Source organism: Echiichthys vipera, assembly GCF_963691815.1.
Source record: "Echiichthys vipera genome assembly, chromosome: 17".
Taxonomy (NCBI): domain Eukaryota; kingdom Metazoa; phylum Chordata; class Actinopteri; order Perciformes; family Trachinidae; genus Echiichthys; species Echiichthys vipera.
The window spans coordinates 25,225,556-25,250,389 of NC_139842.1; the positions used below are offsets into that span (position 1 = coordinate 25,225,556).

The following is a 24,834-nucleotide window of genomic DNA, read 5'->3' on the forward strand; positions in this document are numbered from 1 at the left end:
AATCTCAACATTCACCGTTGTGTTTGCGTGTAGTGTAGTGTAGTGTAGTGTAAAAACACTAAAGTGTGCTCTGATCTGCTCACACTGGCTCACGTGGCGTACGTGTTTACGTACCATCCATGTGTAAAGTACAGGTAAACAACAACATGTGGGACTGTTTCCATCAGTGGGACATTCAAGTGTCATGGGTGGAGCCAAGGCGGTGGGAGGCTGCAGACTGTGCTGCAGATCCCTGTCACACTGTCGGCGTCCTGCTTCTCCGCTGTTAGGGAGACAAGGAGAAGGAAGTTTCTACGCATGCACCAGCTCTGGGTGGTGTTGTGTGGCAGTGCTTCACAGCTCCACCTAACCACCTGACGTGAATACTGCAGACTGGAGTCTCTGCGAACAGTGACAGAGCAACAGCTGACGCATATCCACGTTAAATATCTCGTACTGAAACGTCTGTACTGTCACTCCACTACAACTAACAAGAAGATGAGCAAAGTCGGTGCAGCATGTGTAGTATTTTCTTGAGCCGATATTTGGAGCGGATACTACTTTTGCTCCCTCTATTTACGTCATAAAAATTACACAATGATGATAATAAATGTTACTAGTCTCAATTTAAAAAAAAAAACAAGATCCTCAAGGCAGTGGCCGCGGGTTCGACTCCGACCCGACCTTTGCTGCATGTCTCCCCATTTCTCTCTCACCCCATTTCCTGTCTGTCCTATATAATATATGCTTGAAAACTGCCAAAAAAATCATCTATCTAAAAAAAGGCTGATAAAAAATGTAAATATCGGCCGGCTGATAACTAATGTCAAAGGTGCAGTGACACAAAAGTTTCCCTTTTAACAAGCAGCTCTGTCCGCCACTCTAAGCTGTATCACACGGGTGCTACTGTGGTGATTTCATTCATAGCACGGACAGATTTTTGCATACATGGTGTGTGTATGTAAAGTTTAGTCTAACTTTGGAGCGTTATTTAGCCTTCAGACAAGCTAGCATGGCATGGCAGCAACAGATCCCTCAGGTTGTCTAGTTTCATATGATAAAAATCTGTAACTGGAGTGGATTTAACACCTTAACATGCAGAAAGACTGATAATAAAAAGTCACTTTATTGTCGCGCAGCAGCCGCCGGCCTGTTTGGTGCCAAGAAATACTTAAACAAAACATCACATTGAGCCCATGCCAGCAGGCTATATTATTATCTTCATTTGAACTAATTGCCTGGCCAAACAGCGACACGTATGCACACACAGGCTTCAACAACCACTCAGCATTAGGGACTGTGGTGTGCCATCCCTGTTGTCATGACAACTAGACACTGAATTTTGGCTAGGAAACTGTCACATAGTGTGAGAGAGATTCTTGTGAGGCGTACAGGTTTAAAAGGGTTTAACGGTTTGTGCCTGTAGTGAAATGTATGATCAGGATTGTCGGGGTGAGCTGACACGATAAGAAATGCCTCAGGCTTTATTTATTCTTTTTAATCGCCACCTTATTTGCCTTGAATGATTCCCTTCCTCTCTACTTTATGAGAGTGTGTGTGTGTGTGTGATCATGTCTCATTTTTCTTCAACCCTACTCTTTGTATCATGCTATCAGGCCGGGCAACACGGCAGGATGCAGACAAACATCCCAGCGGTTTTATCCTGACTCTATTTGCATTTCATATCCTCTGTAGGTCTTTTTATCTTTAAGACCGTTGGGTCTGTGTGTTTGAGAGAGTGTGCTTTGCAAGCATGTGTTTCTGTTTGTGTGTGTATGTGGGTGTGCCGTCAGCTAGCAGGAATGCATGGGTACCGCCAAAGCTAAGATGGCTGCCAAGCGCTAAGATGGCTGCCAGGATTCCACAGAGCGACAGCACGAGAGAGAAAGAGAAGCAGACACAGAAAGAGTGCGAGAGGAATTTAGATAGAAAGATGTGAAGATGGACTGAGAATGAGGGAAGAGAGTTGAGAGACAAAATGAACTCTTTCCCTGTGTGTTTCCCCCTCTTCTTTATGACCCAGAGTGATGAGGTGATTTTGTTGTCCCTTTTTGTTGTCTTGGTTTTGGCAAAGCACAGAGAGGTTAAGAAGAGTGAAGCAGTTTGCTGGCATGTCAACCACTAATGCCACCCCCCAAGATTAGGACACTGATTTGGGTTTAGAAAACGTTTGGGGGGCCTAGTTCTAGCTGCAAGGGGGCCACGATCTGGCTAGGGAGACTTGGCCCAGGACGGCCTTAAAGCTTCAACGCTGTGGGGTAATTGGCCTGAATGGTATATATGACACAACCATAAAACTCCTCAAGGCTGCATTACACATCTGAAGAAGAATGGCAGCTTGCGGGCCAAACAAAACTAGCTAAAGCAGGGGGCTCTCTGCCCGCCAGCCCCTATAGAAGTTAAGGTAAACACACAGCAGAGATGCAGTCCAATCAATGCCAAGTAGCCCTCAACTTACGAGGCAGCAGAGGAGAGGCTGACGTTTTCTGGGGCCTTCAACGCTTTACTCAGCTTACACGGTCAAAGGCCTTTACTAAAGTAGAATGAATGTTAGAGTGCCTGAAAAAAAGATCTATAAAAAGAGAAAAGTGGTTTTGTCAAGGTAAACACAAACAGGATACATAATCCAAACAATGCCCAAAACCCTCAGTATCCCTCAACTTACAAGTCAGCAGTGGAGCTGAAGGTTCTTCGGACCGCTACCATTTTACCCAACCTACACTGCCTAAGGCAGTGATTCCCAATAAGGGGTTCTTTTACCCCAGGGGGTACTTCTGTTGTTGCCAGGTAGTACTTAGAAAGACTGTGGAGCAGTTCAACTAATTTGCAAAACAAGAAATGTATCAGCTATTAATGATGATTTGATTAAAATATTACATAGTTCAGTTATGTGAACAGAAAAATAGTTTGTAAGCTAGCACAGAAGTTTAAAGTGTTACTCCACCTCCTGGTCTTAGCCTAACTCCACACACCGTATTGAAAAATGCAACAAAGTGTGCAGAGGGCTCAGAGAGGAGGGCTGCCCAACTCATGTGGTGTTAACATTTTTAAAGTCCCCCTCCACTCAAAAATGTGTTTCTCTTCTGTTTATGGCCTCCTAAATGTCTGACATTGACTATAGTGACTTGTATCTGAGCAAAGCACCTGTCATACCACGAGTCAATCCGCCCAAGAGGCTCCACTGCCCTGCCGCCTCCTGTCTGAAGCCGGCTCAAACATGATTCTCTCCCAATGTGTTCAGTCAATCTTGATAGGTGGATTGTGAACTTCCCTTTCACCTCAGGCCTGCTCGTCAACCTCCATGAGGCCAATGTAGAATTTCTCAATGAGGGAGACAGAAGAGATGAATTCCAGCCCTCTGATATTTGCTTAACTCTTGCAAGATTAGGGCTGATTTAAAAACAGTAGGTGAAGTTTCATTTTTTTCCTGTCTTTCAGAACAATCAGGACAATCAGACAACTCAAACCAGCAAGGAGACACAGACGTCAAGCCCCCACCAAATGGTGAGTCTGCAAGTATGTCCTGATGGCACAGGTACACATGCATGCCTTAAAATGTTTGACATACCTGTGCCTACATGCAATCACACCTATAGACTCTCAACACAGATGCACAGACATACTGTACAGGCACACTTCCTCTACATACAGGCCTCTGTGTGTCCATGCAGAGCTGGGTTGAAGTTTATTATGGTAAGGAGAGCTGATGGTACTGTAGCGTGGGGGTTGTGCTGGGCTTGTGGCGGGCCACTCATAAATCACACTGACGTTATTGGAAGATGGGAACCACATGGCCGCTGCCGAGCTGAGCGCTGACCTCATACGCCGTCCCTGCTGCGGTTAACCCCGGACAGGGATGGAACAGGGAGAAAGGGAGGAGATGGAGCACGGTGAAAAGTGAAGGGAGGGTTGGGGGGTTGAAGAGAGCAGTGATGGACAGATGGAGAGAGGGATGGAATGAAGGAGGAAGGGTGTCGATTGCTTGCTCACTTTTTCACTGACAAATGTAGACCCTTAAAATAGGTCTAAGAACAGACTTGGATTCAAGTTTAAGATGGGTTTAAAGTGAGTAAGCCTTCAGGGACTGTTTTTTGGCAACTTAGGAGTCTGACTGGGCGATCAAATATCATCTTCAATTACAATTTTGGCTTTCAGCGATTATAAAAACAATATGATCAAGATAAAACATTTATTGTGCTGCAGACCCTTTCACAATAATGCTCTCTCTTGTCCTGTGTTATAAATCCAACACATCCCTCCATCCGGCAGTTCACTGAGTTACTGACTGAAATATGTTGAATATAAATGAACTCTGAGAAAAGACCTGACTCTTGAGTTGCTAAAGGCCCCGATTTGTTCACAAGCTAGTTGCAAATGTATCTGTGTGCATATTCGTACAAGGCCAAAGCTCATGAGAGCTGTGAGACAACCAAACCAGTAAAGATTAAAGTCGCAAAGCAAAAGTTAAAAGACGCTTGAAGGAACTGCAGACGTGAGTAATAATTCTCTGTGGGTTTGTCACCCGAGCAACCCTTTAAATAGTCATGAGATACATTGCTAAAGTGTAATTGTGGCGTACAATCATCCCGTGGACTTTTTCAGCAATTATATACAGTATATCAAATAAGCCAGTTTTTTTCACGTAACAATTTTAACAGAGAAATCCAGGATAGTCGCTAACAGCCGGACATGGTTAGCGCTGGTTAGCGCAGGTTAGCGCTGATTAGCGCGCGGCAGTACGGTGAAGGCATTAAAACGTCTTTCTTTCTTCTGGCTACACCATCATTCTGGAATAGTGGAAAAATGTTCTGTGTCTTTAAACCAATCACAGTTGTTTTTTGTGCTGCTAAGCTCCAAATGCAGCATCTGTGCCCTTGCAAAACGGATAGTGGAAGGGGCCTGACTTTATCCCAGCGCTGTACATCCAGTAAGCCAGACTTAAGTTAGAATAATGTGAGGACAGGTGTTTAGGGCTAAAGCTAAGGTTAGATTTCGGAAAAGGTTCAAGATCAGGGCTGATTAATCAGGTGTACCTGTACATAGTGGATATAAAGCAGGTATGCATCAGAGGCTCGGTGGCACCCAAGTCAATTGTGATTGGTTTAAAGAAATACAATCAGCCCACATATTTTTTTCTCTCTATTCCAGAATGTTAACTAGTACAGCCAGACCACAGGGCAGCACTGGAGGGTGGTCTGCCAATGCGAGACTAGGGGCTGATGGTCAGACATAAGAGTTTAAAGGACACTCCGGAAAAGTGGTTTAGATAATCTGGCTAAACTGTTTACTTGTTTGCAAGCTGTCTGAACATTAGACAGCTGCAACAGAGTTGTCGGCCAAAGATGTGAAATGAACACACAGTTGTCAAAGAACAGAATTTTCCTTTTAAGGTTTATGTTACAATATCAAAAAAATGAACACGTCCAACCCAACATCCTGTTGTATCTTATAGAAAACACATGGTCGCACTGGATGACACCGACAGTGTGTCGAGATTTTCCATCCATGTGTTTTTCAGCTCCCTCTGCTTGTGTGTGCAGGCGTGCATGTGCTTGCGTGTGCGTGTAGAGTATATACTAATCTGTGCGCACATGTAATTTTATGTATGTTTGGTGTATGCATCTACCCTGCAGCCCGCTCTCACACAGTCTTCTCTCTTCTCTCTCTCTCTCTCTCTCTCTCTCTCTCTCTCTCTCTCTCTCTCTCTCTCTCTCTCTCTCTCTCTTACCCAGGCCACTTGAGTTTCCAGGACTGCTTTGTGACTTCAGGGGTGTGGAACGTAGCCGAGCTGGTCCGCGTGTCACAGAGTGAGTCACGGCTATAATTTCCCCTGTCAATCTCTGTGTCGACACACTCTCCCTGTCCTTCATTGTGCTTTTCATATAATCACTTTCTTATGCACTCTAGTTGTGAAATCACACGTAGCAGCATTCCTGATACACTAAGTATGTTTGTAGAATTTTAAGGGATAAATGACAGTTTTAAGACTGGTGTTATTCTATATTTTTCATATTATAAACAACAATGAATTGATCTGAGTAACATAAGGTATCGGCTGATGCGGGCTGCTGCGTTCGCATTATTTACAGACAGGCGTCCACAGGCAGCTCCGTGTTGATGGAGACGCCTTTTTTAAGTTCAATAAATGTTCCTTTATTGAAATAGAGACTCGTAACATTTGTTATCATCATTGTGTCATTTTTCTGATGTAAGTTGAGGGAGCAAAAGTAGTATCGGCTCCAAATATCGGCTCAAGAAAATCGGCAGTCCGCAACGGTGATCGGCTAAGGCAAACGGTATCTGCCCTAAAAATTCCATATTGGCCGATCCCTATAGAGCTCTATTGTCGTCCAAAACTCTTTAAACACATCAATGAGCCACCCTGTTGCACTGGATGTAATGTTTATGTAATGTTTTTTTTTCCATAAACACACACAGTAGTTTATTTTGTCTCAATCCCACATACATCATCCTGCTGCTGGAAATTTTCTAGAGAGCACCAAAAGATTTTTAATCCGCAGCTGAAAGTAGTTCAGAACAAATGTACTATTTATTCCTGTTTGAATAACATTTGCTAAAAACTAGTGGCCAGCTGTTGTACGACTCTACTGAGACTTTTTTAAATGCAACTCTATATTTTTTTTACCTGTTTTTAATGAGACAATCCCAAACCATATTCTGCACGTGTTCCAACAGCATGGCTCTGTAGCAGAAGAGTCCAGGTGCTAATCTGTTCCGCGTGCAGTCCGGACGTCACTCATTTAGAAATTCTTACTTATTAGCATGTAGTTGCAAATTCTAATATTCTTCTTTATGATGCGTGTGTTTGCATTCCTCAGCCCCGGTGGCTACAGCTACTGGCCCCAACTTCTCCCTGGCTGACCTGGACAGCCCCGGCTACTATAACATCAACCAGGTGACCCTGGGACGGCGCTCCATCACCTCCACCCCCTCAACCAGGTACACACACACACATGTATACATACAAACACCCAAAACAAAGAGTCTCAAAATGTTCTTTTCTTCTGTGCTAATATTCTTCATTTCCTAATTCTATAACCTCTTAACGCTGCTGTTTTCTTTATGCTTAGCTTGCTCTGCTTTTTGATTGTTGTCTTTCTTTCCCTTTTTCCTTCTTCACTGCTAATTCTTCTCATTCCGTCTCATTTTTCCCACCGACCTGTCCGTCACTCTGTCTTTTGTCTCCGTTATTTTCCTGGCTCCCTCTGTTGTCCTCTCTCGCTCGTCTTACGCTGCAGGACTGAAATGGAGCTTTATGCAAGTCTCCCACGGAGGTAGTTACACTCATTACAGAAGAACTCCCTAGATACTAATGTAACACAGACCCCTGCATCACACTCACACAACAGCCACACACGCATTTTGTCGCACAGTTATGCACATGAGGGCACAGATATTTAAACATTTGGATCAGTAGTAAAATGCTGTACGTTCACAACCCCCTTAATTTTATGGGTCACAGATGTATGAGTCTATAAGAATCTGCAAACACACACACACACACAGGACTTCCAGCATCAGCATGCACACTTTCTGTGCTCGGCTTGTGGTGCTCGGCTGCTGTGGGCCATTATGGATACAGCATGTTGAATAAATTCTGGCCTCATGTTTGTCTGGCTGTCTCCAGTTGCGTTGCTTGGTCCCCTTTGGCTAAAACATAATATGAAAACAAAACATTGAAGGGAAACCATGACTTTTAGAATTCCTTTAACTTTTAATTTCATGCAGACACATGCCTGACTACAGGAAACAAAAGCACCCACATATTGTCCTCAAATGTCCAATAAATGATATGTGTGAAATAATTTGCGCCCCAAATATCCATTAGTAGTGCCTGTTAGTTTCAGTTAGAAAGCAGGCTAACAATTAATTTCATATAAAAATACACATTCCGTCCTCTCCACCTTCTCCAAGAATGAAACAAACTCTGTCCTCTCTTATTTCTCTCTCAGCTCCAACAAGCGCAAGTCCATTGACGACAGCGAGATGGAGAGCCCGGTGGACGATGTCTTCTACTCAGGCCGTTCCCCAGCAGCCGGCAGCAGCTCTCAGTCCAGCGGCTGGCCTAATGATGTGGACGCAGGTAGTCCCGCTACAACCTCCCCATCACATTCTGCACGCAGTCCAGACACCTTTTCTGGAGCTGGGCTGAGGTCCACATCAGTTCAGACACAAACATCTCAGTGTTTTTTAGGCTATAGATGAAAAGAAAAGCTCTTCCATTGTTTTTACAGAACAAGTTTACACCAGCTTTACATTGAATTTTAAACACCCTGAAAACTTACTTCTGACATTAAATGAATATTGTTGTAGGAAATCTCATTACTTAGTTTCCTGCCCAGAGTTAGATGAGATGTCTGTATATAAAGTCAAAGGTTGAATATGGAGAATGAGCAGAACACCGCCATCTAGTGTCTCAAGATCGTAGTCGCATCATCAAAAAATAATTCCAGCAGTCGGATTGCCAGGTTCGTTGCCTAGTGTGTCAATCCATCTCCTCCTGCAAATTGCACAATAAAAAGAAGGATTAGAGGAGTTTGACTGAGATTTAGCATTAGCCGTAAGCGTTAGCCGTTCCAGCTAAGTAAAGATAAAAGTGATGTTAGCGATCAAGGAGAAATGTAGCCGTTTGAATGGCGTTTCTCTCCTTTCTCAGTCCATGGAGTGAATGCTCGGCCTATAGTGACTCTGGTTTTTGCCCGTCTCCGCTCACTCAGCTGCTGGGACAAATAACATCCCCTTCACTGAGGCTCCAAAGCAGCTGCAGGATTGGAAAACTCTATTTCACCCAGTGCCAGCCTACAGTAGCTGCACCCAACAACAGACAACCCTGGCAACCAGCAACGCCCAACGCTATTGGCTGATACAATGGGAACAGAACGAGACACAAAGTCATTGGCAAACCCGTCAAAAGTTTAAAATATTAATTAAGACCAAATATATTTTTTCATGGAAAAGCAATACTTTCATTCTGTACCCCTCAAAACGCCCCGTGGGTGTATTACTCAAAAAAATATATAGCTTCTAATAAAGATTCTACATATTCAACCTTTTTTTCTTTCAACCAGATTTTGTTACATTTGCACAGAGTAAGGCTGTTCTCCGTTTTCAATCTTTGTGCTAAGCTAAGCTAACCAGCGGTGATAAAGCAAATCAGTGTAGTTTCCAAAATCATGAACTATCCCTTCAAATATTGTTATTATATGACCAAACAGAAAACAGTGAAAGTTCATGAAAAAAAACATCCATAGCTTTTATGTATTATCATCGCTTGTAGTAACAAGTTGATTGAGGAAATTTGTTTTCAGGGGGTTCAGTTTGTATACAGATATTTCCAGGTGTTACTTTCACACTAACTGATGCGGACCAGAAGCCACAGCTCACCTCCTCCCTCCTCCACGTCCCTCTGCCTCAGTACTGTGTTGACTTTTCTGCCACCTGACCCCCATCATCACCTGACTCTCTCTCTCTTACACTCCTTTATTCACAACTTCTACTCACAACATTGTACCCCCACCCCCCCAAGCGGGCCCGTTTGAGGTAGAAGGACCATCATTATGCCACAGCCACATTATAGCATCATTTCTAACATGCAGCAGGGATTTAAAGGGCCAGTTTATCCAGACCTACATTTCCTCTTTGACTCCCAATAGACATGCAGATAGTTTTGGTTTTATTAGCAGAGTCAAAACCACTGAAACTTCTTCCACCACCAAGTACAATGAAAGTAAATTAAACATTTGAAAAACTTATCACACAGCGTCACAGTTGTGAGAATTATTTTCATAATTTTCATTTGATTTTCAAACCAAATGGTTTTCAATGATCAAAGGTTGTGGCTAGTACCTGAGCCATTCGCATTTTCACTCTACGCAGTTTCACTCTACGCAGTTTCACTTTAGCGGCCATGTGTACTTAGACTTGCATGGCTTAATCTTTGAGAAGAGCATATGCTACTGGCAGGATCAACCAGGTAGCCTGCACTCTTTTAGTACTACCTTAGTCGAGGTTCCAAGCCAGCTGAGGTTAAACTAAAGCATGTCACAAGACTCAACTCAAGCCTGTGCAGGAGACAAGAGAGAAAGATGTTTTTAAAAGGGCTAGATTACTGCAGATGAAATTTAACTGTTTTAAAGGTGCTACTCTTGCTTGTCGGCTTCTAAATAGCTACAGTTATTACGTTGCGATGTAAGATTAGGAATGTCTGTAATAATATCCTACATATTTGTGAATTCAGGTACATTTTACGAAACTAAAAATAATGTTATTGTCTACCGGCGGACCTCCGTGCTGACACTGCAACCTGTTGGCAGACAGAGATTCAGACACAAAGGAACAAAAACATGACACATCACCAACAGTATGATGATTACCTCCATAACATAAGATTCCCTCTGTGGTTTCTGATATGAGAAATACCTTTATGATGTTAAATACAAAAATGGCCATAATACACTGAGTTACCATAGAGTTGTAGCCCTGAAAAGCCACGCCACTTGAGAAACAGCTTTAAGCAGGTAGCTGCTGCAGTGCTGGGCTGGCATATTGAGTTGAGCCATACAATGCGGTGGAAAAAACACCATTTTACAGAAAACTCAAAATTGCTGCAAATAAAACTGAAACTATCTGTATGCTTACTAGTTAGTTCCTTTCAACATTCATTGAGTTTAACTCCTCCAGAGATAGTGTGTGTGTATGTGTGCGGGGGGGGGGGGGGGGGGGTTCTGAGATTGTCAAAGCCACCTACTGTAGAAATAATATAGTAGTATATATATAGTATAAAGTATATAAAAGCTTTATAGACTTTTGCTTGTACAAATGTCTGTCCCTTTTGTGTTTTACTTTGTTCATTAGAATTTAGCTAACATTCTGAGTAAGGCCATTGAAGTAGTGAGTTATTTCTATACATGCCTCATATGGTACAGACACTTTCTTAGCATGAGTTAGATGGCAAGATTGATACTGCTCTCGCTAAAGCAACAGCCAGGAGCCGGTTAGCTTAGCTTAGTAAAGACTAAAAAATGGGAACAACTAATCGACTAAAGTTTTTACGTTTCAGTTTTTGTATTAAAAAAACAACAAAAACAAGCAGGATATAACATGTTAGCCAGGTTAGCTGTTTATCCCTGTTTCCAGTCTATGTGCTAAGCTAAGGATAGCTAACCGGCCTCTGCCTCCACAACGGTGCTAAATTAGTTAACCTACCAAGCTAACCAACTTGAGTGTTTAGGAGTGTACCTATATTCCCCGGGTCCTATGTTCCCGGGTCTGTTATTTCTTCCACAATCAGTGCAGAATTCCCCGGCAAATAGGCCTATATAGACCCTAAGACTACCCCCCAACCCTGACCCTAACTGTAAACCCAAACAAAATGCTGAATTAATGCGGAGGCAGAGGCTTATGCGACCGTGGAGACCCTTTTGGGGAAAGAGTGTCCAATGTTCCCTGAGCGGCGAACATTGGACCCAGGGAACATAGGGATGACCCCGACTGTACAGTCATGACAGTGGTATCAATCTTTCCAACTACCTCTCAGCAAGAAAGCCAGTCACCTATCTCCCACAGTGTCTTTTTTCCCTTCACATTCACCTGAGTATTGCAGCAGAGCAGCACCAGTGTAACCACCCATTAAATTTTTAGATCATAACCACTAACCCTTTGGCTTACAGTATATTTAACCATCATGATGGTACCATGTCAGATGTATTTACAACAGACGCCATGTCTTGGGTGTAGTATTTGTTCTCATGTATTTCTAACGTCACCCTCCACTCACGTGCTGCCATTTTAATACTGCCAGCACTAATGATGTAACTATTTTATAGACACTTGCTGCACTCTATAACATTAACATCCCCTGATGCCCATTATTTAACCACCCTCCTCTCTCTCTTTCTCACTCTTTCCATCTCTGTTTCTCTCCTCCCCTCTCCCATTGTTAACTCTTCCCTTCTCCCCTGTTTGGCCTTTCAGTGCAACACCATTTGGCCAGTGTGCAGGAGAGGAAGATTAAGCATGAGAGCGATGGAGTGCAGTTTCCTTACCATGGTTAGAACAACATTAAACATTATACTGTGTACATGTATACATGCTCTACCTAAGCTCACACCACCTTCAACTTGTTTACATCTCTTTGTCTTTTTTTCCAATCTGTTTGCACTTCCTGTGAGCTGTTCTGCATCTTCCATTCGTCCTTTCTCTTCTCTTTTTCTCCTCTCTTCTCTCGTGTCTTGTTCTCTGGCTATGCTGCCGCTGGGTGGGGTTGTTTCTGCCAGATGTCTGCTGTTGTCCATTGTGGGTTTACCAAAGCCTTTTGGTAGCCCAGTAGCTCCATAACATCCACCGCCTGTCTGCCTCAAAGATGTTGTTATAAATCTGAGAGACATCAGACATCTCTAATGAAAACATCCCATGTGCATTAAAACAAACCCAACTCTGAATTATTTTTATCCTGACATACACTGACTGACAAACAATCCACTGTTTTTTCAATGTGTAATTATGTGCATTATCTTATCCAAAAACCACATTGTTGTGACACACCACATGCATACAAACAGTTTTCCAAGGTGGTGTGAATTTGTCAGCAACAGTCAGCTAAGTGCTTTGGGTGTTGTAATTCTGTTGTCGCCTTGAGAGAGAAGGCGATGAAAGACACAGAGGAGGAGTGCGACGTGTGAATGAGGGTTTGTTAGCCGCTCCATGCAGCCAGTTGTTTAGACGGAGCTGTTGAGTGGTGTCCCACCTGCCGTAGGCCTGACTCAACTGTCTTTGAAAGACGGCGCAGGAAAAACAACATAAGACCCAAACAAACACGACTAAAGGCACTCAGGTGTGTCATCAATGCACAAGGCATCTGCTGTCTCCGAGACATGCTTACTCACTAACATGCACATTTACAAATGCCAAGCGCACACACACACAGACAAAATTTCAGCTCTTTCTCTGATTTACATTCACACACACATAAACACACACACACACACACACACACACCCCAATCTGGAGAGGAGCAGCGTTCCGGTCCAGATGGCACCTCCATGTGTCTACAGCGAAGGGAGCTACTGGGTTACAGCAGACATCTGTTCTGGTGATGGTGGTGGTGGTGTTGGGAGTGAGAGATGAGGAGAGGAGGGGCGGAGGACACGAGGAGGGAGGAGGTGGAGGGAAGGGGAGGGCCTCCGCCTCTGCCTGCTCTGGAGGTGATCCTCTACCTGAATGAAAAGCTCTGAGGCATAGCAGGTGATCATGTAATTCATCATTAAGTCTGCTGTCTCCCACTCCGTTCTCTCCTTCTGCCGGCTTGCTCCTGCTGCTCCGGGGCGGCAAACCCCACTATCACCTTTTCAGTAAGAATTCATGATATTGATAGAGAATTCCAGCTAAGTATTTGGTGAAATGGGCTTAAAAGTGTGTGTGTGTGTGTGTGTGTGTGTGTGTGTGTGTGTGTGTGTGTGTGTGTGTGTGTGTGTGTGTGTGTGTGTGTGTGTGTGTGTGTGTGTGTGTGTGTGTGTGTGTGTGTGTGTGTGTGTGTGTGTGTGTGTGTGTGTGTAAGGTTGAGGTGTTGCTGAGGTATCCTTACTCTGCCTGAAGAACATTAGCCCAGTGTTTATGAGTGCTAATGATGTGTGAGGTAGTCAGGTAATGAGGGACACATCACTCTTAATGTACATCGTTTCTTGCCTACCTGAATGACGAGTGAGCTTTTTTTTTCTCTCTTTTGTGTGTGTATGTGTTGGTGCACACGCTAGTGAACCAATTCTGTGACAGTTAGAGGGCTTGTGTGGTCGCCAGCTTGTTAGCGCGGCAAGACTAGAGGGTCATGGGAGCAATTGGCTGCCAGTCTGCTTGTGCAGTGTGCCAGGAGCAGGACATAGAAATAATGTAGAACAAACAAGTGTGTGTGTGTGGGGGGGGGGGGGGGGGGGGTGTGTGTGTGTGTGTGTGTGTGTGTGTGTGTGTGTTTGTGTGTGTGCGCGCGTGCGTGCGTGTGTGTGTGTGCGTGCGTGTACACTCTCACTCTCACACAGATTAAAGGAGAGATCAGAGTAACTTCTGTTAGCTTTATCAGACAAAGCTTTCATTGGGCATCTGGGCCTCATTTGCTGCTTCTCTCTGAGAAGCCACATAGTACCAGATATTTTAGCAAGATACACACTAATTAGGGGAAATCACAGAGACTAAAAACAATATGTATAATTTAAGGCTGCCTATGCATAATAAGCTAGTTATAATTGATCTTGTTGTGTAGTGGCACACAGTCATCCCTATACATACCACAGAGGAACTGGAGCCAAACCGGCTTCATTGCAGCGATGCGATGAATCTACAACATGTTTGTGTTCCGTGTTTATCAGTGTGAGCAAGCAATCCAAATGCCAGTTTGTGCCATTATACATTTTACTCTGGCTGTAATTGTACAGTAGGCATAAATTGTAAAACTGCACTGTGTGTAACTCAAAGTCCATTAGATAGCTATTTTGCTGACTGTTGCTGTGGTGAAAAGTAACTAAGTAGCTTTATACTGTATCTGACAGCCATAGTTAATTTGCAGATTAAAGGTGGTGTACTTGAAATACTGGTCAGGATGCAATTACTCCACTTTATCTTTACATAGAAAATATTTGTTTGCTGCTATATTCATGTTATAAATGTTACAACCCCTTTAAAGTTTTGCTCACAAATAATAATACAGTGTAGTAATTAGTAAGAGCCACGGCATTGAAATGCTGCTTGAAGCACATTTTTGCTTCCATCGTTACCGCCTTTATGCTTTCACGCGTCCTCTACGTTGGAGTGGACGTTGATCAAAACATCGTCTAGAGGGCGTCGTTCAGGTAAAAAAGTTACTCCAATAAAGTTTTTTTTAGTTTTCTTTTGATGACACTGCTCTCACGATTTCTGGTGCCTCTGCAACGTTTGGTCAGTATCAGTACGCTAAAATGCTTACGCCAAGACCATGACAAGGATCAGCAAAACAGCCCAAGAGACATCCATTCATTGGAGTTTTGCATGTGTTTCTCCTTACGATGATGCCTGTGAATACTGTACAGTGAGCAGGGACAGCTTTGTAAGTTAGTCAGGATTCTCCACAGTGTAAACAGGGATCTGCTCCATGCTAATGTGTTCAGCTACGGTCCTGTTTATTATTGCTACTGTTTTTGTCTCAGTGCTAGTTGACTACTCAGACTCGTTTTTGTGTCATCCTGTTAAATTAACGTCTCTTCACGTTAGACGGGCAGGACTGATGACGTCAGCTGCTTAGCTTCATTGTTACCATTACTTATTATTATTAGACACTAGCTACTAACTTTAGATCCTTAGCCTTTCCCTGGTCGTACGCCTACAACACTTTTGCTTTATTCGTTTCTACTAAAACCAGTAACGAAGTTCCTCGCACATTAGCGATAATGTGTTCAGTCAGTTCAGAGTAGTTGACGTGATGAACCAGCGTTCATGTGCTCAGAGAGACGAGCTGTAGCTACTGGGTCACGTTACGCGTCAACTGTAGGAGGCAGAGGCTGTACTGTTGACGGCAAAAGTATTGATACTTATGCAAGTTAGTATCTAATCCAATACAAGTTTTTAGTATTGATTCTTCTCCTTTTTTTTTACAACCCTGTGAGAGACATTTCACTTGATTAACATTAAGTTTAAAGTTATTTATTTTACTTGATCTCATATGTATAAATAGTCCAGGCAGTCAGGGATGTTTTGTTTAGAGTAGAAGAAAATATTTGAAGGCGAGCAGGGAAATTAAAAGTTAAATTATTCCTTAATTTCCTTATAATCCTTTATTTCAGGACAGTACTAGGAGTTTATGTTGATTTTGGTTTACTCTTTTGGAAAACAGGTGGTAGTGTCACTTGCTCATTGTGCCTCAGTAACAATAAATTAGAATTGCTAAAATCAGAAACTTAGAAACTACAAGATTTTGCATTAGAAAGCGCAGGCACGTCTACCTACGAAATAATTTTGTCTGCTTTTGCATTAAAACTGTAAACTGTATTTGTTTATATCACAAGTCATAATCACATTGCAATATTCAACAACAATATTCCCAGTCCCAGCCTGGTCAGATGCGTACATGGAGTGATGAAGCCTCTTGGATGAGTGGTGAAACGTCTTCCTAGACAAATAACCAAGTACAGTTGCTTTGGACTGAAATTGCTTTGAGGATAACGATGACCTGGACGAATGAGAACATTCACAGGCTAACAACAATATTACATATTGCAAGTTTTCCTGATATTGTGCCGCCCTGTGCATAATCTAATTCCGAGAAAGTGGCCATTCCCACTAATGAGTACTTTTACTTTTGTTAATACTGTATTTTCACTTAAGTATAATTTTGAATGCAGTTATTTTCAATGTGGTATTACTACTTTTACTTAAAGGGTCTGTGTGTATGTATTGCCAACTGTGTGAACAGGTTATAACATACCTTTAAAAATGGGACCTTTCCCGACGTCCTTGGTTGCCTATAACAGCCTGTGGACTGACTTCTATGTAAAGGACTCTCTAAAGGATGTGAAGTTTTGTGTGCAATCCCTTGCTTCTTTTCAGCTTCCCTACAGCCAACAGCGTGCAACATTAGCTTAAAATAGCTTATAAATGGAGTCTGCTAATGTCGATAAACGACAGGCGCACACCACAACACATACACACGTGTTTCTGTTATACATTTTGCAGTTGCGGCCCGGAGATAAACTTGACAGCTGCCCTGTAACAGCAGCAACTAGCTCACTCACCCGGCGGGGAGTTGGACTCGGGGCAGTCTGGAATCAGACCCCTGGTGCTGAGGTTTGGACAGGCTCCCCCTGCAGAGTGTGTTCCCCCAGTACTGATAAAAATCCTAGAGGAAACCCTGGCATGTGAAATATATTGTGTTTTAGCTGGCTGATATTAGCTAATGTGGACAAATTGCTAGCTATCTAACGTAGCAAAATACTGTCTTGAGTGGATGACGTCAGCTAATTCATCTAGACTCCTTGGGCTGGTTCGCTGTCTGTAAATGACTTTATCAGCTAACATCGCTCTAACCTTTGCTTGCTCGCTGACATCAGTTCACCCTAACCTGAGCTAAGGTTGGTCAGCTGGCTGTGTCTCGGCTGCACGGCATGAGTCTGCCATCGGTTGCTGACTCTGGAGTTCCCCTCTGGCTGTTGGAGTGAGTTGCAAACAGCGAGGTAGTGTTATTCTAAATATGATTGTCATTCATCCAGAGTATTCTATCAGCATGAGGCCGTTTAATCATATTCAGTCTCACGGTTTTGGGTGGTACTCACTCATATCGACGGAATGCGAGCACGCAAGCAGGATGCTGTTCACTGGTGTTGCTGATAGCAAGGCTTTTCTGAAGGTTCCCCAGAGAACCTTTAAACCTGAAATAACTCGTGTTTTTTGCCACTTGAGGGCAGCAGAAACAAGCTGTGAACACAACACTGACATATTTTCACCGTGTCATCACACAGTCACCTAGTTTACACATCCAGCAGATACGTAGCATGAATTAGCTTTCATTTAGAGCCGTATTTCTGATGAATCTAAGTCCAATATTCACTTTCCTTTTAGCTCTGTTTCAGTCTCTACAAATATCTGTCTATTACACTGCTAAATGCTCCACTGTATTCACCAGCTAGTCACTGTCTTTGGTTGCAGTGCGGTGCCGGGCAGGTAGCGTACAGTTCATGTCATAGATATTTTCCAGCAGGAACAGCTGCTCCCTGTGGGTATGAAACTAGCTAGTCACCGTCTTTGGTTGCAGTGTGGTGCCAGGCAGGTAGCGTACAGTTCATTTCATAGATATTTTCCAGCAGAAACAGCTGCTCGCTGTGGGTATGAACACCACTGCTGAGGCTAGCTGAGAGTGAATCAAAACAGTGAAGTTGCGGGCTGGGAAACCAAAACAACAAGTTAAAGTTATAAATCTCTGTGGAGCTGAGGGGAACTCCAGAGTCAGGTGATAATTCTGTGTGGTTGCGAGCCCATTCATATTAAAGAGTAGTCATGTGATCCATTGGTATTAGAAAAATATTGATTAGCAGCTTTAAGTTAAGGTTCTGCGTATGTCTTCCACTAGGATCTTGTCAACATTTTGCATTGCAGCAGTGCAATGAATTAGATTGGTTGTAATATATTACCAAGCAACAGTCCAAACACAACATAGGAAGTAAAATATCAGTGCCAGATGGAAGACAAGCCTACACTTCTAATGTTCTGCTGACTGTAGCAAGTGGTTTATACCTTTTATCTTTTTTAAACTTTGTATGTACCCTTTTTGTTTTAGAGGGTTCAGCCGTTCTTCTACGGTTTTCTTTTCTTTTTTGACTTCTTCATTAAATACAGATGGAATAAGATCCAAACATACAGTATAATGTTTGAACAACAATAAAAGCAGTATTGTCTTTTAGCTGTAATATTTGTCGAACTTGTCGGCTTCTTTTTTTCTTTTCATGTTTCCAACCGTAAATAAAATAGATCTCACCCTGGTTATTGTATCTGCTCCTCCCACCTACAGTCACATGATTTGTCTCACTTAACATAAGTGCCAGCGCCCACCTTTTTCTATACTTATCAGTGCCCACACAAGCACAGCTGCGCCCATGCTGCCTATGAGCATTGTGGGTAAATAGTGGTAAAACATTTCCCAGTGTAGCATTAAAGAAAAGCTTTTCAGAAATCTGCTCTGTTAGACTTTATATGCTTAGCTCATAAAATCTATTTCCACGTCTCTTTGGGCCATGTTGAAATTACCCACGTCTTTATTTGAGTGTGTTTGTTTTATATGTGTGAATATTGTGTCGTTTAGTAGTTTATGGGGCTTTTGCTCGCCGAGGTTGTTTATGACTGTATTTTTTCAACCAAATCTGGAGCAAACAAAACATGAGTCCAGTGGAGAAAAGTAATGAGGTCTGTGTGTCCACGCTGATGTACTTTTCTATACTTTTACTTCCTCATTATTCGCTGTTTTATGGATTGTTCTTCCCAGAGTTTTATTTCAGCACACATTCAACATTGCGGTTCCCGGAAGAGGTCAAACACACCATTTGGCACTGCTCCTCAAACCCTGAAAGTCCAAATTGTGCCTTTGGATTACCATACATCAAAATAAATTCCCTCAGTGCCCACCACACAAGGCCTTGATCACAGAAGAGAGCCTCTTTTATCTGTAGCTCTCACACTTTTGGCCATGTTTCTGGTCCACTGGTGAGCCCGGCCTATACTTACTGTGCCCGTTTTTACCAAACTGAGGGATATTTCATGCAGTTCTTTAACCTCAGCCGACATTTATAGACAGAGGGGGACACTTTAATATGTTTGTCTATGTGTGTCGGCCATGCCGTCACCACTCCTCTCCCCCTTAACTCCTTCCATCTTTCTACCGCTCTCCCTTCCAGCGTTTGCTGGCAGTTTGCCCGACTTTCGCCACCCAGCCTGAACATCTTGTGTATGTATGCGTGAGAGAGTTCAAGCAATTCTTTATGAAATACTGTACGTCTTAAGGCAGTAACATAAAATACCTGAGCGTCAGATATTGCAGAAGGGTACTACATCAGAGGAGCCATTGATGTAAGTTTTGGCATGCTCTTCTACATCTATATGTAGTCCCGTAGCTCATGCTGGCTTTGGCTTGAAAAACACTGTCTGCCCCAGATATGAGGCCATACAGGATCCCATTCACTCTAACGAGGCATCCTGACAAGTGCAGTGAGTAGGTTGGTTGGTGTGTTTGTTGACCGTGCTCCTCTGAGATCATTGTGGCTTGGGATTAGTCAGGTAGTTTGGATCTCAGAGGGGAGGCACATTTGAATTGATTTCAATGCTATGCCCTGTGAGTGAAACCAGTGAGTATGACTTTGTTGTGTTGTTCACACTGTACGCACCAGTGGTGACCACAGCTGGACCGCCATTGCATTTCCCAGCTCTCCTCTCTCTCTTGACACTGTGCCCCTAGCCTCCAGACCTCCCCCCTTTCATCACCTCCCTTCGCTTTGAACCCCTGCTGCTTCGAAACATGGCCTCTCCCCGGACCCTGCCCTCAACTACCCCCCCCCCCAATCTGATGGACATGGTACAGCCCGTTGACTGTACACATAGAGTATTGGACAGACGGATTGTGAGAACCCATCTATATGTTAAGCCAATCAACAAATCAATGAATGAATCAAACGATCAATCCATTGATTTCAATCATAATCATTAGTTTCTTGCAATCAAATTAAAAAGTGATAAGCTTATTTTCCTAATTTCTTTTTTTTTTTAGTAGAGTCGAAGTAAGAAAAGCAGCCATGTTTGATTAAAACCTCGTCTCTGTTCTGCCATTTTGTTGATCCCCTTTTTGCCAGGACTCTCATCGCCTGGTTCTCTTAAGAAGCCGGGGAAATTCGATTTCAGCGCCCTGTCCTCCCAGACGAGGTCCCCCCGCATGGCGTTCACCCACCACCCACTGCCAATGCTGGCGGGAGTGAGACCAGGTGAGACCAACCCAGCTCCAGATCCTGATCGCCCCCACCCCTTCCTCTCCCCCCCTCACCATCTCCTCCTACCCACCCCCACTTCTTCAGGGCCCCACCCCTTCCCCCTGACGCAGAGGTGGGAGCATTGTCTTTGGGAGGTGAGAGGGGCTGGGAATGAAAAGCTGGCAGGTATCTCTGTAGGCCTGTGCTCACCTCTGCCTCCTCCTCTGCCTGTTCTGACCTTATAGGGTTCAGGTAAAACTGGTGACGGAGCTTCTAGAGAGTCTGGGTGTGGTGTGTAACTTTTCTGGGTCTGTCTGGTGGATGGTCGGTCGCTGACTCGTATATCTCTTAATATCCATGTAGAACACTTTCTTCTTCTGGGTGTGGAAGAACAGGGCCAGGGGCTTGCAGCTGCATGTTCTGTCACATCTCTAATTTCACAAATTTCAGTTGATTGTAAGGCTTTCACGCTCTTATTTTGGTATTTGTTTTTAATTACATAAATTACACTTGAATTAAATGTAATTTACTCATTGACTCCTTGCTTATCTTGTCATGTTTGGACGTTTGTTTTGCAAAATTTCTGATACTTGTAAAAGTTTGCAGAACATGAAGACCTAATTAAATAATATCTAAAATACTACATGAATAAATAAGTAGATGTATATAATTACATTAAATACATTTCTTGTGTCTCATATGCAGACAAAACAACTTCAAATGTATGATCAACAAGAAGTAGATAAGATATATTATCATTTCATTAGATCGTAAATATTTTACAATTACACATAAAAGATTAATAAGTGATGCCTGAACAGTATCATTACTTGGTGAAAAAGTTGCAAGTGATATCAACTGTACCACTTGAATGCGCTACCCTTACAATACCTTTACAGTTTACTGTTCAGCCTGTGATAACAGCTTTGTAATGTCTTTTGTGGCTCTGGCGAGAGTTTTAATGAGAGGATTAGTAAACGACACTATTGAGTTATATTTTGGTAAATTTAGGATGAAGCTTTTTCTCAGAGCTTGATTCATAACTGTAGACTCCAGTCAACATATCGTAGTTTCTTCTAATTTGGTTTTGACCCTTTTTTTAATCGTGAATTCCCCATCTTAATGGAAGTACAAATCACTGGGGCCTGTGCCAATGGCATGGGTTTTTATGAGGCTACATACCAACCAGGCAAAGTGGGCCAATTAAAGTGCAAAGAGTTGCTTAAGAGTATGTAATGTGATCTGGGCCTTAACACGGGTCTCGAGGCTCCATCTCTAATAGGGTCCCTGTATCGAAATCTTGTTTAAGAGCGCACTCACACTTGGCCCAGATGATCCATGCCGTGCACGATTGCCTCTTGCTTATACGTCATCACCCCTCAAAGTTTTTCTTTTGTGCGACTTTTTTTGAACATTTCATCTGACCAAATCTGCAGTGAACACTCCACCTCTGCATCAGACCACCACAAACCCTTTGATGGCATTTTTTAAAATGTCTATCGCAGGAACAGTCGTATAAAAGCAGACATCAGGACCGTCATCAATGCTCGTGCTCATGAATGTGCATCCATGCTTTACTCAAGCCCACCTCTCTCAACTGGGCTTCAGCCGGGAAGTGTGCCGAACAGTTGCACTCAAACTGGTCAAACAAACTAGACTTTAGCCGTGAATCGTGCGTGAGCACGTTGAGAATGGTAAGTGGGAGTAGACCCTTGGTGGTACTGATAACATGCTTTCATTGTGCAAATCCCTAAATGTGTATGTGTTTTAAAGCAGTTACTTCTACTGAACATGTTGCACAGAGAGTTGGATCACCGGGGCCCAGCAAATTCTTTTAGCCCCAGAACCCCAAAACAGGCCATTGGTGTTGTCATTTCACTGTTCCCTATCTTCCTTGCTATCTTTTTACTACTTCTGTCCAAATTCTTATTGACTTGTTTTTCTTGACAGTGTTGGAACAAATTGATCTCAGTGTGGGTGAGCACATGTTTTTATTCATAATGGCAAGGGCAGAAAATAAGACTCTGAGTGTGAACCAGCTGATCCTCCACCAGGCTGAAACAAGCAGCTTGTGATAACATCAAATATCAAACAGAGCCAGGGGCTCCAATAATAAATCAACACTCTTAATTTTATCACTATAGCACAGATCAAAAGAGGGACTTCCTCCATTTTTGGAAAGTTGCACGCCTGTGAATTCACCCAGTGAAGGGGCTCACTGAAGATAATTAGCCATGTGCTTTAGTTCTGTAGCTAGGCTACATCAAAGGCTTTTTAAGCCAGCAAGCAGATGTGAAGCAATGAGTTTGACCGCCGTGTCATTAAACCTTCATCCTTAGTTGCTGACAGACCCTATGCCTCTTGAGATGTAGCTACAGCGAATGCAATGTCCAAACACTCGTTTTCATGTTCCAGCTGACGTGCACAATATCCCAACAGTTGGTCAACAGTTGTGAGTTATACTGTTGGGATTTGTTACTTTTTACGCAAACTCAAGCTGGAACTGTTCCTGCGCTGCCATGAAAGTGCCTACCATATCATCAGCTTTGTTGTTGTTCTGTGTGGAAGAGAAGATCCAAGAGGATTTAGGGGTTTGTAAAGTTGGGTTGAGGAGTGTGTTAGAGCGGTTCAAAGTGGTATTGGTGGTCCAACCATCGGTACTCATGCCCCAGGGGTACTTCTGCAGTTGCCAGAGAGTGGAGTAGTTCACCTAATTTGAAATGAAGAAATAATTTCCATCCATCTATCCATTAGCTATGTCCCCTTATCCTTATGACGGTCACGAATGGTTTGTGCTGATCCCAGCTGGCATTGGGTGAGAAGCGGAGCACACCCTGGACAGGCCATCAGTCAATCACAGTGCTGACACATAGAGATGGACACCAACGCAGGCACAGGGAGAATATGTAACCTAAGTACAAAAAGGCTGGGAGTGAGATAACAGTGCTAACCACTGTGCCAGACCAGAAATCACAATTTGTTTAAGTAATATACGGTATATCCACATAGTGAGTGTCTGTAACACGTGAACACAGCGTGTTGTGATTGAAGATGTGTAAAAAGTAGTTGGAAAGTGAGCATAGAAGTGTAAAAGATAGGTAGAACTTTTGGTGAATGCTGAAAAAGATCACTAAAAGTAATCAGAAGTATATGAGAAGATATAATGAATAAGTTGTTTAAAAGAATGTAAAAGTTAGTGAAAAAGTAATGTATGAAAAAGCCAAAAATATTTGATAAGTGGCCGAGCCAATCAGGACCACCGGGCTGGGTTTTATAGATGTGACGTAGCGGAGAAGCGACTGTTGTGATTCAGACAACAATGGCAGCTCACATCGAGGAAACGGGCGTCAACATGGATGCTGCTCTTTCATCCGTGTTGTCCAATCTAGAGAATCTTTCTTCTTTAAAAGAACACCAGAGAACGGCTCTGAAGGCTTTTGTTGGTGGAAACCATGTTTTCACCCTTCTGCTGACCGGGTTTGGATTTTCCCTGCATCGCTCAGCGTCACAGGTTGGTTTCCATGTGGGTGGTTGAAGTAGCACTTCAATAAAGATGACGGACGAGTGTTTTATCCAATCATATGCAAGGATGTTTGATAAGGCCCAGCCTCCTGAAATCACTTTGCTATAGAGCGATCCCAGATGGAGGAGGGAAGCAAGGCGGAACGAAATTCATCTGGCGAGAGTCAGGTTAATAAGTAATGACTATATGATTGAAATAATTATCTTCAAGTGATGGATACATGGTCAGAATTTGTAGTAATGAATAAATGGTAAAGAATTTAAAAGTAATGTTTAATGGTTAAAATAGTTAGCTAAAAGTAATTTTTAATGGTTAAAATAGTTAGCTAAAAGTATTGTTTAACGGTAAAAATGGTTAGCTAAAAGTAATGTTTAATGGTTAAAATAGTTAGCTAAAAGTAATGTTTAATGGTTAAAATAGTTAGCTAAAAGTAATGTTTAATGGTTAAAATAGTTAGCTAAAAGTATTGTTTAACGGTTAAAATGGTTAGCTAAAAGTAATGTTTAATGGTTAAAATAGTCAGCTAAAAGTAATGTTTAATGGTTAAAATAGTTAGCTAAAAGTAATGTTTAATGGTTAAAATAGTCAGCTAAAAGGAATGTTTAATGGTTAAAATAGTTAGCTAAAAGTAATGTTTAATGGTTAAAATAGTCAGCTAAAAGTAATGTTTAATGGTTAAAATAGTTAGCTAAAAGTATTGATTAATGGTTGAGATGGTTAGCTAAAAGTATTGAATTATCCAGCTCCTGCCATAAGGTATTATGAATTAGGGCTGCAACTAATGCTAATTTCCATTATCAATTAATCTTCAGATAATTTTTTTGGTTTATTGATTGATCGTTTGGTGTA

General features: G+C 42.6%; 1 protein-coding gene across 17 annotated transcripts in view; it reads left to right on the forward strand.

Moving 5' to 3' along the window:
• nfixb (nuclear factor I/Xb) overlaps positions 1–24,834 on the forward strand; it is a 170,193-nt gene that overhangs the window by 128,864 nt on the left and 16,495 nt on the right. For 9 of the 17 annotated variants that reach the window (XM_083931447.1, XM_083931450.1, XM_083931453.1 and 6 more), the window contains 7 exons: positions 3,418–3,483; positions 5,712–5,786; positions 6,819–6,939; positions 7,239–7,274; positions 7,953–8,083; positions 11,974–12,048; positions 20,349–20,477. In XM_083931447.1, the coding sequence (XP_083787573.1) occupies positions 3,418–3,483; positions 5,712–5,786; positions 6,819–6,939; positions 7,239–7,274; positions 7,953–8,083; positions 11,974–12,048; positions 20,349–20,477 (633 nt within the window). The remainder of the gene's footprint in view (positions 1–3,417; positions 3,484–5,711; positions 5,787–6,818; positions 6,940–7,238; positions 7,275–7,952; positions 8,084–11,973; positions 12,049–20,348; positions 20,478–24,834) is intronic. The other 8 variants (XM_083931440.1, XM_083931442.1, XM_083931449.1 and 5 more) reach the window with 6 other exon arrangements.